The sequence below is a fragment of the Podarcis pityusensis genome (genome assembly GCF_964106645.2).
Source record: "Podarcis pityusensis genome assembly, chromosome: Z".
Lineage (NCBI taxonomy): Eukaryota > Metazoa > Chordata > Lepidosauria > Squamata > Lacertidae > Podarcis > Podarcis pityusensis.
The window spans coordinates 129924-146008 of record NC_138044.1 but is presented as its reverse complement, the minus strand read 5'-3'; the positions used below and the strand labels follow the sequence as shown (position 1 = coordinate 146008).

At 40.3% G+C, this 16085-nt stretch overlaps 1 protein-coding gene across 1 annotated transcript in view; it reads right to left on the bottom strand.

Annotated features, from left to right (window-relative positions):
* SPTAN1 (spectrin alpha, non-erythrocytic 1) overlaps positions 1–15850 on the bottom strand; it is a 120100-nt gene extending 104250 nt beyond the window's left edge. The window contains exons 1-2 of the mRNA XM_080991219.1: positions 15685–15850; positions 1847–2086 (exon numbers count right to left, since the gene is read on the bottom strand). Coding sequence (XP_080847345.1) covers positions 1847–2083 — 237 coding nt within the window. The 5' untranslated portion in view covers positions 2084–2086; positions 15685–15850. The remainder of the gene's footprint in view (positions 1–1846; positions 2087–15684) is intronic.
* Between the last annotated feature and the right edge of the window lie 235 nt (positions 15851–16085).

Genomic DNA, 16085 nt, shown 5'->3' with positions numbered 1-16085 from the left:
CTATGATACTCAATCGAGATTCTATAATTCTCAGTCAAGATTCCATAATTCTCAATCAAGATTCTATAATTCTCGGTCGAGATTCTATAATTCTTGGTCAAAATTCTATGATACTCAATCGAGATTCTATAATTCTCAGTCAAGATTCCATAATTCTCAATCAAGATTCTATAATTCTCGGTCGAGATTCTATAATTCTTGGTCAAAATTCCATAATTCTCAGTGAAGATTCGGTTGAGATTCCATAATTCTCAGTCCAAATTCAATAATTCTCGGTCAAGATTCTATAATTCTCAGTTGAGATTCCGTAATTCTCAGTCAAGATTCTGGAATTCTCGGTCAAGATTCTGGAATTCTCAGTTGAGATTCTGGAATGCTTAGTTGAGATTCTAGAATTCTTGGTTGAGATTACATAATTTTCAGTCGAGATTCCAGAATTCTCAGTCGAGATTCTGTAATTAGTCAAAATTCTAAGATTCTCAGTTGAGATTCTTTAATTCTACCTCGATATTCTGTAATTCTTGGTCAAAATTCTATGATTTTAGGTCAAAATTCCATAATTCTTGGTCAAGATTCCATAATTCTCGGTCGAGATTCTATAAATCTCAGTTGAGACTCCATAATTCTCAGTTGAGATTCTGTAATTCTCAGCTGAGAATCTATAATTCTCATTTGAGATTCTATAATTCTCATTTGAGATGCCATTATTCTCGGTCGAGATTCTATTATTCTTGGTCGAAATTCTATGATTTTCGGTCAAGATTCCAGAATTCTCAGTCGAGATTCTATAAATCTTGGTCGAAATTCTATGATTTTCAGTCAAGATTCCAGAATTCTCAGTCGAGATTCTATAATTCTCAGTCGAGATTAATTTTCACTCGAGATTGAGAATTATAGAATCTCAACTGAGAACTATAGACTCTCAAGTGAGAAATAGGATCTCAACCGAGAATTAGGGAATCTCGACTGCAAATTATGGATTTTTGACCGAAAATCATAGAATTTGGACCAAGAATGATAGAATCTCGACCTAGAATTACGGAATCTCGACCGGGAATTATAGAACCTCAACTGAGAACTCTAGAATCTCAACTGAGAAAGAGATTCCTGCACTGTGGTGGGTCAGACTAGATGACCCATGGATCCCTTCCAGCTCAAGGACTCTCTAATTCTCCGTCCAGATCCCATAATTTGAGAATCAAGATCCCATAATAGATCCCAGTCGAGATTCTCCAATTCTCGCTCGATTTCTGCATTCTGGTGGGTCAGTCTAGATGACCCATGGATCCCTTCCAGCTCAAGGACTCTCTAATTCTCTGTCCAGATCCCATAATAGATCCCAGTCGAGATCCCATAATAGATCCGTCGAGATTCTCCCATTCTCGCTCCAGATCTCTGCCTTCTGGTGGGTCAGACTAGAGGACCCAGGGATCCCTTCCAGCTCAACCACCCTGGATCTCTCCGTCCAGATCCCATATTAGATCCCAGTTGAGATCCAATAATCAAGGTGCCATAATAGATCCCAGTCGAGACCCCATAATCAAGGTGCCATAATAGATCCCAGTCGAGATCCTCAAATTCTCGCTCGAGATTCCGGCATTCTGGTGGGTCAGACTAGATGACCCATGGATCCCTTCCAGCTCAAAGACTCTATAATTCCCTGTCCAGATCCCATAATTTGAGAATCAAGATCCCATAATAGATCCCAGGCAAGATCCCATAATAGACCCCAGTCAAGATCCCATAAGCAAGATCCCATAATAGATCCCAGTCAAGATTCTTGAATTCTCGCTCCCGATTCCGGCACTCTGGTGGGTCAGACTAGATGACCCCTGGGACCCCTCACCTGCAGGTTGGTGGGATCCTTGTAGCTCTCGTCCGAGGCCACCTGGAGCTTCTCCTGGATCCACTTCTCCAACTCGTCGGCGTCGCGCTGGAAGAACTGGAAGCGGTAGGAGTCCTCCAACTTCTGGCGGCGAAGGGTGGAGAGCTCCTTGAAGCGGTGGTAGCGGTCCAAGACCTGCTGGCGCCGCTCTTGGATGTCCTCCGCCGTCTCCAGGACCTTCACCCCGGAGAGATCCATGGTCTGGAAGTGAAAGAGGGTCTGGGGTCAAAAGATGGAGGTCCTACCATAGATTTCTCCATCAAAAGATGGAGGTCCTACCATCAATTTCAAAGAGGTTCTCCATCAAAATCTGGAGGTCCTACCATAGATTTCTCCATCAAAATCTGGAGGTCCTACCATCAATTTCAAAGAGGTTCTCCATCAAAATCTGGAGGTCCTACCATAGATTTCTCCATCAAAATCTGGAGGTCCTACCATCCATTTCTCCATCAAAATATGGAGGTCCTGCCATCGATTGGCTCTCTTTTTCTCTTACTTCCTCCTGTTTCCCCTCACTTCCTTTCATTTGCCCTCTCACTTCCTCTCATTTGCCCTCTTTTCCTCTCACTTCCTTTCATTTGCCCTCTCACTTCCTCTCATTTTCCCTCACTTCCTTTCATTTGCCATCTCACTTCCTCTCGTTTCCTTTCATTTGCCCTCTCACCTCCTCTCATTTGCCCTCTTTTCCTCTCACTTCCGTTCATTTGCCCTCCCACTTCCTCTCATTTCCCCTCACTTCCTTTCATTTGCCCTTCCACTTCCTTTCATTTGCCCTCTCACTTCCTCTCATTTCCCCTCACTTCCTTTCATTTGCCCTCTCACTTCCTTTCATTTGTTCTCTCTTTCCCCCTCATTTCCTCTTATTTGCCCTTTCATGTCCTTTCATTTGCCTTCTCCTTTGCTCATTTCCTCTTATTTGCCCTTTCATGTCCTTTCATTTGCCTTCTCCTTTGCCCTCTCGTTTCCTCCCGCTTCCTCGTTTCCCCTCACTTCCTTTCGTTTGTCCTCTCATTTCTTCTTACTTGCCCTCTCACTTCCTCATTTGCCCTCTTTTCCTCTCACTTCATTTAATTTGCCCTCTCATTTCCTTTCATTTGCCCTCTCACTTCCTCTCATTTGCCCTCTTTTCCTCTCACTTCCTCTCGCTTCCTTTCATTTGCCCTCTCACTTCCTTTCATTTGCCATCTCACATCCCCTCATTTCCTCTTATTTGCCCTTTCATGTCCTTTCATTTGCCTTCTCCTTTGCCCTCTCACTTCCTCTCATTTCCCCTCACTTCCTTTCATTTGCCCTCTCCCTCTCATTTCCCCTCACTTCCTTTCATTTGCCCTCTCCCTCTCATTTCCCCTCACTTCCTTTCATTTGCCCTCTCACTTCCTTTCATTTGTTCTCTCTTTCCCCCTCATTTCCTCTTATTTGCCCTCTCACTTCCTTTCATTTCCCCTCATTTCCTCTTATTTGCCCTTTCATGTCCTTTCATTTGCCTTCTCCTTTGCCCTCTCGTTTCCTCCCGTTTCCCCTCATTTCCTCTTGTTTCCCCTCACTTCCTTTCATTTGCCCTCTCTTTTCCTCTTCCTTTCCGCGAGAGGAAGTGAGAGGAAAAGAGGGCAAATGAGAGGAAGCGAGATGGCAAACGAAAGTACGTGAGAGGGCAAATAAGAGGAAATGAGGGGGAAAGAGAGAACAAATGAGAGGAAGTGAGAGGGCAAATGAAAGGAAACGAGAGGAAGTGAGAGGGCAAATGAAAGGAAGCGAGAGGAAGTGAGAGGGCAAATGAAAGGAAGCGAGAGGAAGTGAGAGGAAAAGAGGGCAAATGAGAGGAAGCGAGATGGCAAACGAAAGGACGTGAGAGGGCAAATAAGAGGAAATGAGGGGGAAAGAGAGAACAAATGAGAGGAAGTGAGAGGGCAAATGAAAGGAAACGAGAGGAAGTGAGAGGGCAAATGAAAGGAAGCGAGAGGAAGTGAGAGGGCAAATGAAAGGAAGTGAGAGGGCAAAGAAGAGGAAAAGAGGGCAAATGAGAGGAAGTGAGAGGGCAAATGAAAGGAAGTGAGAGGGCAAATAAGAGGAAATGAGGGGGAAAGAGAGAACAAATGAGAGGAAGTGAGAGGGCAAATGAAAGGAAACGAGAGGAAGTGAGAGGGCAAATGAAAGGAAGCGAGAGGAAGTGAGAGCAAAAGAGGGGAAATGAGAGGAAGAGAGATGGCAAACGAAAGGACGTGAGAGGGCAAATAAGAGGAAATGAGGGGGAAAGAGAGAACAAATGAAAGGAAGTGAGAGGGCAAATAAGAGGAAATGAGCGGAAACAAGAGGGGAAACAAGAGGAAGTGAGAGGAAAAGAGAGAACTATATATTTTAAACCCGGATAAACTATATATTTTAAACCGGGATAAAATGCAAGCTGAGAACTATATATTTTAAACCAGAATAAACTATATATTTTAAACCAGGATAAGATGGAAGCTGAAAATTATATATATTTTAAACCAGAATAAACTATATATTTTAAACCAGGATAAGATGGAAGCTGAAAATTATATATATTTTAAACCAGAATAAACTATATATTTTAAACCAGGATAAGATGGAAGCTGAAAATTATATATATTTTAAACCAGAATAAACTATATATTTTAAACCAGGATAAGATGCAAGCTGAGAACTATATATTTTAAACCAGGATAAACTATATCTTTTAAACCAGGATAAAATGGAAGATGAGAACTGTATATTTTAAACCACGATAAGATGCAAGCTGAAAACTATATATATTTTAAACCAGGATAAACTATATATATTAAACCGGGATAAGACGCAAGCTGAAAATTATATATATTTTAAACCAGGATAAACTATATATTTTAAACCAGGATAAGACGCAAGGTGAGAACTACCGTATTTTTCGCTCTATAACACGCACCAGACCATAACACGCACGTAGTTTTTAGAGGAGGAAAACAAGAAAAAAAATATTCTAAACGAAATAGTGGATATATGATTTTTTGTGGTTCATGCTGTGGCCACAGACATGTGATCTGACAGTGAGTTGGAGTAGCCCAATGCAAAAATCCTGAGGATCCGTGTGGATCCATGCTTTGTAATCACGGAAGAGGGAAGGAAGGGGAACCATGGATCCTCTGCTCACGACTGCAGCAGATCCCCCCCGCCACCCGCAGGCATTCGCTCCATAACACGCACAGACATTTCCCCTTACTTTCTAGGAGGAAAAAAGTGAGTGTTATGGTGCAAAAAATACGGTATATATTTTAAACCATAATAAACTATATATTTTAAACCAGGATAAGATGGAAGCTGAAAATTATATATATTTTAAACCAGAATAAACTATATATTTTAAACCAGGATAAGATGGAAGCTGAAAATTATATATATTTTAAACTAGGATAAACTATATATTTTAAACCAGGATAAAATGGAAGATGAGAACTGTAAATTTTGAACCCGGATAAGATGCAAGCTGAAAATTATATATATTTTAAACCAGGATAAACTATATATTTTAAACCGGGATAAGACGCAAGCTGAGAACTGTCCGGAGGCGGCGCGTTCGGTAATGGCGGTCCTCTTCAGTTGCTGAAGGGGAAGCTCCGCGGAAACGGGTCGTCCGCTACGGCGAAGTGGAGACCCACATCGGAAAACCACAGGCAGAGTGAGCCTGTGGCCGTGGGACTCGGCGGGCACCAAAAGCGCCCCCCAAAACGCAGAAGGGACCCCGTAAGGGGCCTCGGAACGTGGACGGGAGCGCGGTGCTGTGAGTCGATCGCTCTTTCCGTGTGAGCGAAGCCGCATAGCTGCTGCCGAAGAGCGCTGCCTTTTTTCCTGGACTATTGGATTTGAAACAGCAACCCGTGAGTAAAGGGGACTAAAATAATCTAAATTAATCTTTTAAAATTTGGACAAAGCGGGAGATGTAACCAGGAAGTCCATCTCCCTATTTTGCTGAAGTTTTAAAGCAATGACTCTTTCTCTGAAGCCTTTGAGATAAGTTTAAACTTTCTTTTAACTTGGTGCATGAGCTGAACTGTCGCGTGGATTAAAGGGATTTACCCTCTTTTTTCTTCTTTTTTTCTGGACTTTGGATATTGGTTCTTTCCTCTCCCTGTGGATTTACAAATTTTGCAAGGGAACCCAGGTACTTGACTGCCTGAATATTGAAGCTGTCAGTTTGCGGACTTTACTATGTTTTATTGAATTGCTACATCTGAGCTCTTGGACTAGTTATTTGGATACATTGTTTTTTTGGCACTTTTCCTGAAACAGTGTTTAAACAAGGACTTTCTCTGCTCTTAAAAAAAGATTTGAAGGTTATCTTTTTTTTTTAACATAGAACTGCTGGGACTTTGTTTGACTCTAGGGAAACTTTTTAAGTTTGGGAATAAATTTTTTGGAAACTTTCCTTTGTTTTAACTCCCTCTACTGGACTGGATTATAATTGCTTGGGACTGGTGTTTTTCCCTTTTCTGCCTTAACTTTTTGTTTACTCTTTGGGCTGGTGGTTTCCCATGGGAAGATAAACAACTTGACCTTGACACACAGACAGGACTGGAATGAGTGGCACTGGGAAAACAAGAGCTGCTAAAGCGAAAGCAAAACAACTTCCACAACTTTCTCAACTTCCACAACTTTCTCAAACAACATTGACTTCTCAGCTGCGTCGATCATCAGTTCCCACGGTTTTGGGAACACAAGAAATAGAAACTGAATTGACTCCACTAGAAGGCATGGCATCTGGAGGAAATGAATCAGTATTAGAAAAAATCTTTGAGAAATTGGAATCTTTAGACAAAAAAGTGGACGCACAATCGGCTAAGATTGACCAAAATACTGCCAGCCTAAATAAACTGACTGAACAATCTAACCTGCACGCACAATCAATTGGTAAGCTTTTTGAAGCAACCACAGAGAATCGTAAGTTGGCTGAGGAGGCCAACCAGAAAGTGGACGCAGTGAAAAAGGAGGTCACACCTTTGCAAAAACAGGTGGGTGAACATCAGGCCTACCTGTCTATGGTTGAACTACGCTCTAGGGAGAATAATCTGAGGCTTAGATCAATTGCAGAACTTGAGCAGGGGAACTTGATGGACTATTTGACTAAAGAATTTTCTAAGTTCTGGAATTTGGAGGAAGATAAAGACTTTAAAATTGTTAGTGCCTTTAGACTTGGAAGAGTACTAAAGAAAGACAGAGCCAGAGACTGCTTGATTACTTTGAGATCTAGGGAGGAAAGGGAAAGAATACTAGGCTTACATTACGGAAAGTCACTTGTAATTCAGGACAAGAGAGTCGAAATCTACAAAGATATCCCTAAACAACTTCTGGATCTTAGAACCACCTATACGGAACTAACAAAATTGCTGAGAAGCAACTCAATTCTCTTTAGGTGGGAATTTCCTCAAGGATTATCCTTTACATTCAGAGGGAAGAAAGTGAAAATTAAAACACCGGAAGATAAAGATAAATTTCTGCACGACTACGGAGAAGACCTTCTGAAAGGGACTACGGGGCCTGAGGCCTGGCCACCACCACCGCCTGGATCTACACCTTTGGGATCTGACGACCAGAAGGAAAAGCCCCTATCTACCGAATAACAGATCTTTCCAGGATGTCTCTGCAACTTCTTAGCTGGAATATTAATGGCGTAAATTCTCCGGAAAAAAGGAGAAGGGTATTTCATATATTAAAGAAAGAACAATTGGACATTATTTGCTTGCAAGAAACACATGTGACTAGGCTCCATAGAAAGGTGTTAATTAATAAAAGATTAGGCCAAGAATTTATTTCATCGGACAGAGTTAAAAAAAGAGGAGTGGTGATTTATGCAAAGGAGAGCCTATCACCAAAATTCCTTTTTAAAGATGAGCAAGGAAGAATTTTGGCAATTGAAATACAAACTCAAGGTGAAAAGTTTTTGATACTGGGAATCTACGCACCTAACGAAGGGAAATCGGAATTTTTTAAGAAGCTGCATGAGATGATGCTGGATTATCTGGACTATAGCAACATCATTATGATGGGAGACATGAATGGGGTGGTGTCTACAAATATGGATAAATCACAAAGTCAAAACATTTCAAAAGATGGCAGACTACCTAAAACTTTTTTTGAATTGACTGACAATATGGACTTGATTGACATTTGGAGAACAAAAAACCCACTAGGTAAAGAAGGAACTTTCTTTTCTGAAGCCCAATTGTCGTGGACAAGAATCGACCAAATCTGGATAACTAGAGGTCTGGCACCTAAGATTAGAAAAGTGGAAATCTGCCCAAAGACTTGCTCCGACCATAATGCAGTAAAGATGGATATGAGACTAATTACAGCCGGCTCCTTTAGATGGAGGATGAATGACAACCTGTTCAGAGATCAAGAGATCATTAAAAAGGCCCAGAAAACCTTAAAGGACTATTTTGAAGTAAACTTGAACACTACTGTGGAAAAAAGAGTAATCTGGGACGCAAGTAAAGCTGTTATGAGGGGGTTTCTGATACAACAGAATACTATTAAGAAAAGAGCACAGAACGAGAAAAAGGATAAGATCTTGGAGAAAATTAAGGATTGTGAGAAAAAGTTAAGATCGAAACCGAAGTCACAGGAAATTCTGAGAGAAATTAAGCTTTTTCAAGCACAATACTCCAAATTGTTAAATCAGGAAGTGGAGTGGAAAATCAAGTTAATGAAACAAAGATCATTTGAATCGGCAAATAAATGTGGGAAACTGCTAGCATGGCAGTTGAAAAAGAGACAAAAACTAAACACAGTGACTAATCTAGAGATGGAAGGGAGAAATATCCAGAATCCTGTGGAGATCAGAAAGTGTTTCCAGAGATACTTTAAGCAACTTTACACTCAAGGGCCACAAGATGAGACAGAGATAGACCAATTTTTGGGAAGGAATGGACTACCAAAATTGTCTCAAGAGAACAGGACAATCTTGAACCACAAAATAACACAACAAGAGATTGAAGGTGCCATTCAGAATATGCAATTGGGCAAATCTCCAGGGCCAGATGGGCTTACCTCCAAATATTATAAGATACTGAAAGATTATTTGACGCAGCCGTTAATGGAGGTTTGCAATGAGATTATGGAGGGGAAGAGGGCACCGGAATCGTGGAAAGAAGCTTTCATCACATTGATACCTAAATCAGAAACTGAAAAGACACAACTTAAGAACTACCGTCCCATCTCTCTCCTGAATGTGGATTACAAAATTTTTGCTGATATTTTGGCAGGTAGATTTAAAAAAGTTTTAAAGGAAGTAATTCACAAGGACCAGGCTGGTTTTCTCCCAGGTAGACATCTGTTTGATAACACTAGGAATATTACTGATATTTTGGAACTTTTACAAACAAATGTTAATACAAAAGCTGTGTTGATCTTTATAGATGCGGAGAAGGCCTTTGATAATATTTCTTGGAAGTTTATGAAGAAAAATCTTGAAGGGATGGGAGTGGGACGGGGGTTTGAAAATGGTATAGAGGCAATATATTCAGAACAAAAAGCTAAATTGATAGTTAACAATGTGGTGACAGAAGAGTTCAAGATAGAGAAAGGAACACGACAAGGTTGCCCCATATCCCCTTTGTTATTTATTTCGGTCCTGGAGGTGCTCCTAAACATGATCAGAGGGGACCGGTTGGTTGAAGGGATTCAGGTCGGAGATAAACAGTACAAATTGAAAGCTTTTGCAGATGATTTGGTTTTGACATTGCAGAAGCCAGAATCTAGTACGAAAAGAGCTTTAGAATTGATTCATGAGTTTGGTCGGATGGCAGGTTTTAAATTAAACAAGCAAAAGACAAAGGTTTTGGAAAAAAATTTGACAACTGAGGAAGTAGAAAGATTTCAGAAAGAGACAGACTTAACAGTTGTTAAGAAGGTAAAATACCTAGGGGTTAATATGACTGCTAAAAATTTGAATTTATTTAAGGACAACTATGAAAAGTGTTGGACAGAAATTAAAAAGGACTTAGAAAGTTGGTCAAGATTAAAACTTTCCTTGTTGGGCCGAATTGCTGTGATAAAGATGAATGTATTGCCAAGAATGTTGTTTTTGTTTCAGACCCTACAGATTGTGGACAGAGTGGAATGTTTTACAAAGTGGCAGAGAGATATTTCTAAATTTGTCTGGCAGGGCAAAAAGCCCCGAATAAAATTTAAAATCTTAACGGATGCAAAGGAAAGAGGGGGGTTTGCCCTGCCGGACTTAAGGTTATACTACGAAGCTGCGGCTCTCTGCTGGATGAAAGATTGGTTACTTTTAGAGAACACTGACGTCCTGGATCTGGAAGGGTTTAATAATGCTTTTGGATGGCATGCATACTTGTGGTACGACAAGGTAAAAATTCATAAGGCTTTCAAGAGCCATATTGTCAGGAAGGCCGTGTTTAAGGTCTGGGTAAAATACAAAGATTTATTAGAAAATAAGACCCCAAGGTGGTTGTCACCTATGGAAGCCAAGGCCCCGAAAAGACTCAATATGGAGGCCAATTGGCCAAAATATTGGGAAATACTAGAGAAGGAAGGAGTCACTTGGAGATTGCAGAGTTTCGAGAAATTAAAGGAGAAAGTGCAAAAATTGGTTACACTATGCTCAGATTAGAGAGGTCGCTAGACAAGAAAATAGGTTTCCAGGTGGAAAAATCGAAATTAGAAACTGAACTGTTAGAACCAAAAACTAAGGTACTCTCAAAAATGTATAACTTGCTGTTGAAATGGAATACGCAGGATGAAACTGTCAAATCAGCTATGATAAAATGGGCACAGGATATTGGGTACAACATTATGTTTGCTGACTGGGAAAAGTTATGGACCACCGGAGTGAGGTTCACGGCATGTAATGCCTTGAAAGAAAATATTATGAAAATGATATACAGGTGGTACATGACCCCAGTCAAGCTGGCAAAAATATATCACTTGCCTGATAATAAATGTTGGAAATGTAAGGAAACTGAAGGAACATTCTTTCACCTCTGGTGGACGTGCCCAAGGATCAAGACCTTCTGGGAAGTGATTTACAATGAGTTAAAAAAGGTATTTAAGTATACCTTCCTTAAGAAACCAGAGGCCTTCCTTCTGGGCATCGTGGGCCAAGGGGTGTTAAAGAAAGATCAAACTTTTTTTATGTATGCAACAACAGCAGCAAGAATACTCATCGCAAAGTATTGGAAGACCCAAGATTTACCCACACTGGAAGAATGGCAGATGCAACTGATAGAATACATGGAGTTGGCTGAAATGACCGGCAGGATTCGAGACCTGGGAGAAGAGATGGTGGAAGAGGACTGGAAAAAATTTAAGGACTATCTACAAAAACATTATAAGTTGTATGAATGTTAGGAGAATGCACGATTGAATGAAATATGGCTGCAGTAATCTTATTGTAAGACATATGAAAATAAATGAAAAGGACGTAATTTGGAGTAACACTATTGGAAATTTATATAATAAGAATGGAAATAAGGTAACAAATTGCTGCATGTAACGATAAGATTGAGAACGCAGGGAAGGGAGATGTGAGGAAGTCTGAAGATTATGAAACTATGATTTGTGAACAACATTTATTTCAATCTGTACTTTTTGATCTTTTCTATTTTTTTCTTTTCTTTACTCTAACTTTATTTTATATTCTTGTATGTTATATGGTGATGGTAATTTGTATGTTTGGTGTTTCTTAAAAAAAAAAGAATTCCAATAAATATCTTATTAAAAAAAAAAGACGCAAGCTGAGAACTATATATTTTAAACCAGAATAAAGTATATATTTTAAACCAGGATAAACTATATATTTTAAACCAGGATGAAATGGAAGATGAGAACTGTATATTTTAAACCAGGATAAGATGCAAGCTGAAAATTATATATATTTTAAACCAGGATAAACTATATATTTTAAACCGGGATAAGATGCAAGCTGAGAACTATATATTTTAAACCAGAATAAACTATATATTTTAAACCAGGATAAAATGCAAGAGGAAAACTATATATTTTAAACCAGGATAAACTACATATTTTAAACCGGGATAAGACGCAAGCTGAGAACTATATATTTTAAACCAGAATAAACTATATATTTTAAACCAGGATAAACTATATATTTTAAACCAGGATAAACTATATATTTTAAACCGGGATAAGACGCAAGCTGAGAACTATATATTTTAAACCAGGATAAAATGGAAGATGAGAACTGTATATTTTAAACCAGGATAAACTATATATTTTGAACCAGGATAAGATGCAAGCTGAAAATTATATATATTTTAAACCAGGATAAACTATGTATTTTAAACCGGGATAAGATGCAAGCTGAGAACTATATATTTTAAACCAGGATAAACTATATATTTTAAACCAGGATAAACTATATATTTTAAACCAGGATAAAATGGAAGATGAGAACTGTATATTTTAAACCAGGATAAGATGCAAGCTGAAAACTATATATATTTTAAACCAGGATAAACTATATATATTAAACCGGGATAAGACACAAGCTGAAAATTATATATATTTTAAACCAGGATAAACTATATATTTTAAACAAGGATAAGATGCAAGCTGAAAATTATATATATTTTAAACCAGGATAAACTATATATTTTAAACCGGGATAAGACGCAAGCTGAGAACTATATATTTTAAACCAGGATAAACTATATATTTTAAACCGGGATAAGACGCAAGCTGAGAACTGTATATTTTAAACCAGGATAAAGTATATATTTTAAACCGGGATAAACTATATATTTTAAACCATGATAAAATGGAAGATGAGAACTGTATATTTTAAACCAGAATAAACTATATATTTTAAACCAGGATAAGATGCAAGCTGAAAATTATATATATTTAAAACCAGGATAAACTATATATTTTAAACCGGGATAAGACGCAAGCTGAGAACTATATATTTTAAACCAGAATAAAGTATATATTTTAAACCGGGATAAACTATATATTTTAAACCGGGATAAGACGCAAGCTGAGAACTATATATTTTAAACCAGAATAAAGCATATATTTTAAACCGGGATAAACTATATATTTTAAACCGGGATAAGATGCAAGCTGAGAACTATATATTTTAAACCAGAATAAACTATATATTTTAAAACCGGGATAAGACGCAAGCTGAGAACTATATATTTTAAACCAGAATAAAACTATATATTTTAAAACCGGGATAAGACGCAAGCTGAGAACTATATATTTTAAACCAGAAACTATATATTTTAAACCGGGATAAGACGCAAGCTGAGAACTATATATTTTAAACCAGGATAAAATGGAAGATGAGAACTGTATATTTTAAACCAGGATAAGATGCAAGCTGAAAATTATATATATATTAAACTAGGATAAACTATATATTTTAAACCAGGATAAAATGGAAGATGAGACCTGTATATTTTGAACCGGGATAAGATGCAAGCTGAAAATTATATATATTTTAAACCAGGATAAACTATATATTTTAAACCGGGATAAGACGCAAGCTGAGAACTATATATTTTAAACCAGAATAAAGTATATATTTTAAAGCAGGATAAACTATATATTTTAAACCGGGATAAGACGCAAGCTGAGAACTATATATTTTAAAGCAGAATAAAGTATATATTTTAAACCGGGATAAACTATATATTTTAAACCGGGATAAGACGCAAGCTGAGAACTGTATATTTTAAACCAGGATAAGATGCAAACTGAAAATTATATATATTTTAAACCAGAATAAAATGCAATTGAAAACCAGAATAAAATGCAAGGGGAAAATTCTATATATATTTAAAAACCAGAATAAATGCAATTGGAAAATCAGAATATATTTTAAAAAACAGAATCACATCCAATGGGAAAAGGAGATGATTTTTGAATCCACCAGTGGAAAACCAGGATTTTTCCAAAGAGAAAATGAGATCCCAGTGGGATTTTTTTTTTAAAGCGGGAAGGGTTAACAGATCCCGGCTGCGAAAAAAGATTTCTGCCAATGCTATTTTTGACAGCGCAGCTGATCTGGGGAAAAGGGGCTGTTTATTTTGCGTTTTCTGGCTGCAGGGGAAAAAATGGTTTGGGAAAGGGCGGATCCCCTGGAGAGATCCTGTGGGAAAGGGCGGGTCCCCTGGAGAGATCTTTTGGGAAAGGGAGGATTCCTTGCAAAGCTTTGGGAAATGGCAGGTCCCCTGCAGAGATCCTTTGGGGGGAAAGCAGATTCCTTGCAGAGCTTTGGGAAAGGGCAGCTCCCCTGCAGAGATCCTTTGGGAACAGGCAGATCCCTTGCAGAAATCCATTGGGAAAGGGCGGGTCCCTTGCAAAGCTTTGGGAAAAGAAAGATTCCCTGCAAAAATGCTTTGGGAAGGGGCAGATTCCTTGCACAGGGCAGATTCCCTGCAGAAATCCTTTGGGAAAGGGCAGATTCCCTCAAAAATGCTTTGGGAAAAAGCAGACTCCTTGCAAAGCTTTGGGAAGGGCCTGATCCCCTGCCCTGAGCAGATTCCCTGCAGAAATCCCTTGGGAAAGGGCAGATTCCTTGCAAGGGGCAGATTCCCTGCAAACAATGTGTTGGATCCCTGCAGAAATCCTTTGGGAAAGGGCAGATCCCTTGCAGAAATCCACTGGGAAAGGGAGGATCCCTTGCAAAGCTTTGGGAAAGGAAAGATTCCCTGCAAAAATGCTTTGGGAAAAAGCAGATTCCTTGCAAAGCTTTGTGAAGGGCCCGATCCCCTGCCCTGAGCAGATTCCCTGCCAAAATCCTTTGGGAAAGGGCAGATCCCCTGCCAAAAATTTTTTGGGGAAAGGGCAGATTCCTTGCAGAAAGGCTCTGGGAAAGGGCAGATCCCCTGCAAAGGGCAGATCCCCTGCAAAAAAAAAGCTTTGGGAAAGGGCAGGTCCCTTGCAGAAAGGCTTTGGGAAAGGGCAGATCCCCTGCAATGGACAAATTCCCTGCCAAAAATGCTTTGGGAAAGGGCAGATCCCCTGCAAAGCTTTGGGAAAGGAAAGATTCCCTGCAGAAATCCTTTGGGAAGGGGCAGATTCCTTGCACAGGGCAGATTTCCCGGAAGGGCAGATTCCCTGCAGAAATCCTTTGGGAAAGGGCAGATTCCCTGCAGAAATCCTTTGGGAAGTGGCAGATCACTTGCAAGGGTGAGATTCCCTGCAAACCAGCTTTGGGAAAAAGCAGATTCCCTGCCAGAAAAAGCTTTGGGAAGGGGCAGATCCCCTGCAAGGGGGAGATTCCCTGCAATGAGTAGATTCCCTGCAAAAGTGCTTTGGGAAGGGGCGGATTCCTTGCAAAAAAGCTATAGGAATGTGTTGATTCCCTGCAAAAGTGCTTTGTAAAAGGGCAGATTCCCTGCAAAAAATTGGGAAGGGGCAGATCCCCTGCCCTGAGCAGATCCTTTGCAAAAATGCTTTGGGAAAGGGCGGATTCCCTGCCGAAATGCTTCGGGAGAAAGAAGATCCCTTGCCAAAAATTGCTTCGGGAAGGGCCCGACCCCCCCCGCCCCCCCCCGCCCCGAGCAGATCCCCTGCCTCGATCCTTCGGGAAAGGGCAGATTCCGTGCACGGGGCAGATTCCCTGCAATGGGCGGATTCCTTTAAAAAAGCTTCGGGAGAAAGAAGATCCCTTGCCAAAAATTGCTTCGGGAAGGGCCCGACCCCCCCCCCTGCCCCGAGCAGATCCCCTGCCTCGATCCTTCGGGAAAGGCCGCCGCCCAGCCAGCCGGAAGACAAAGGGAAGCCATTGTTGGGGGATGGGGGAGGAGGAGGCTCACCTTTTCCGGGCTTTCCCCGCTTGGGATCTGGTCGGGATCTGGTCGGCAGAAGAGAAGTTAATGGAGAAGAAAACAAGGGAGTGAAATTCGTTGCAAGGGAGGGAAATCTTCCACCCCAGGCTCGTCGCAGCGGCGTCTGCGGCTCGGAGATAAGCAGCTGCTGCAGAGGCGATGCCGGGCGAAGGGCGGATCCCTGGTGAGCTGACGTGGCGGCGCGGGATTGGCCGGCGGCGGGAGCCACCCGCCCCCTTTGCAGGGGGAGCCGGAGCAAAACTTCGTTTTGCTTTTATTGATTGCTGCTCTGATTGAGTAAGGCAGGCCGACGATGATGATGATGGGAGATTTCTGCATTGCAGGGGGAGAAATCATAACATGATTACTGTTGTTGTAATTATTATTAT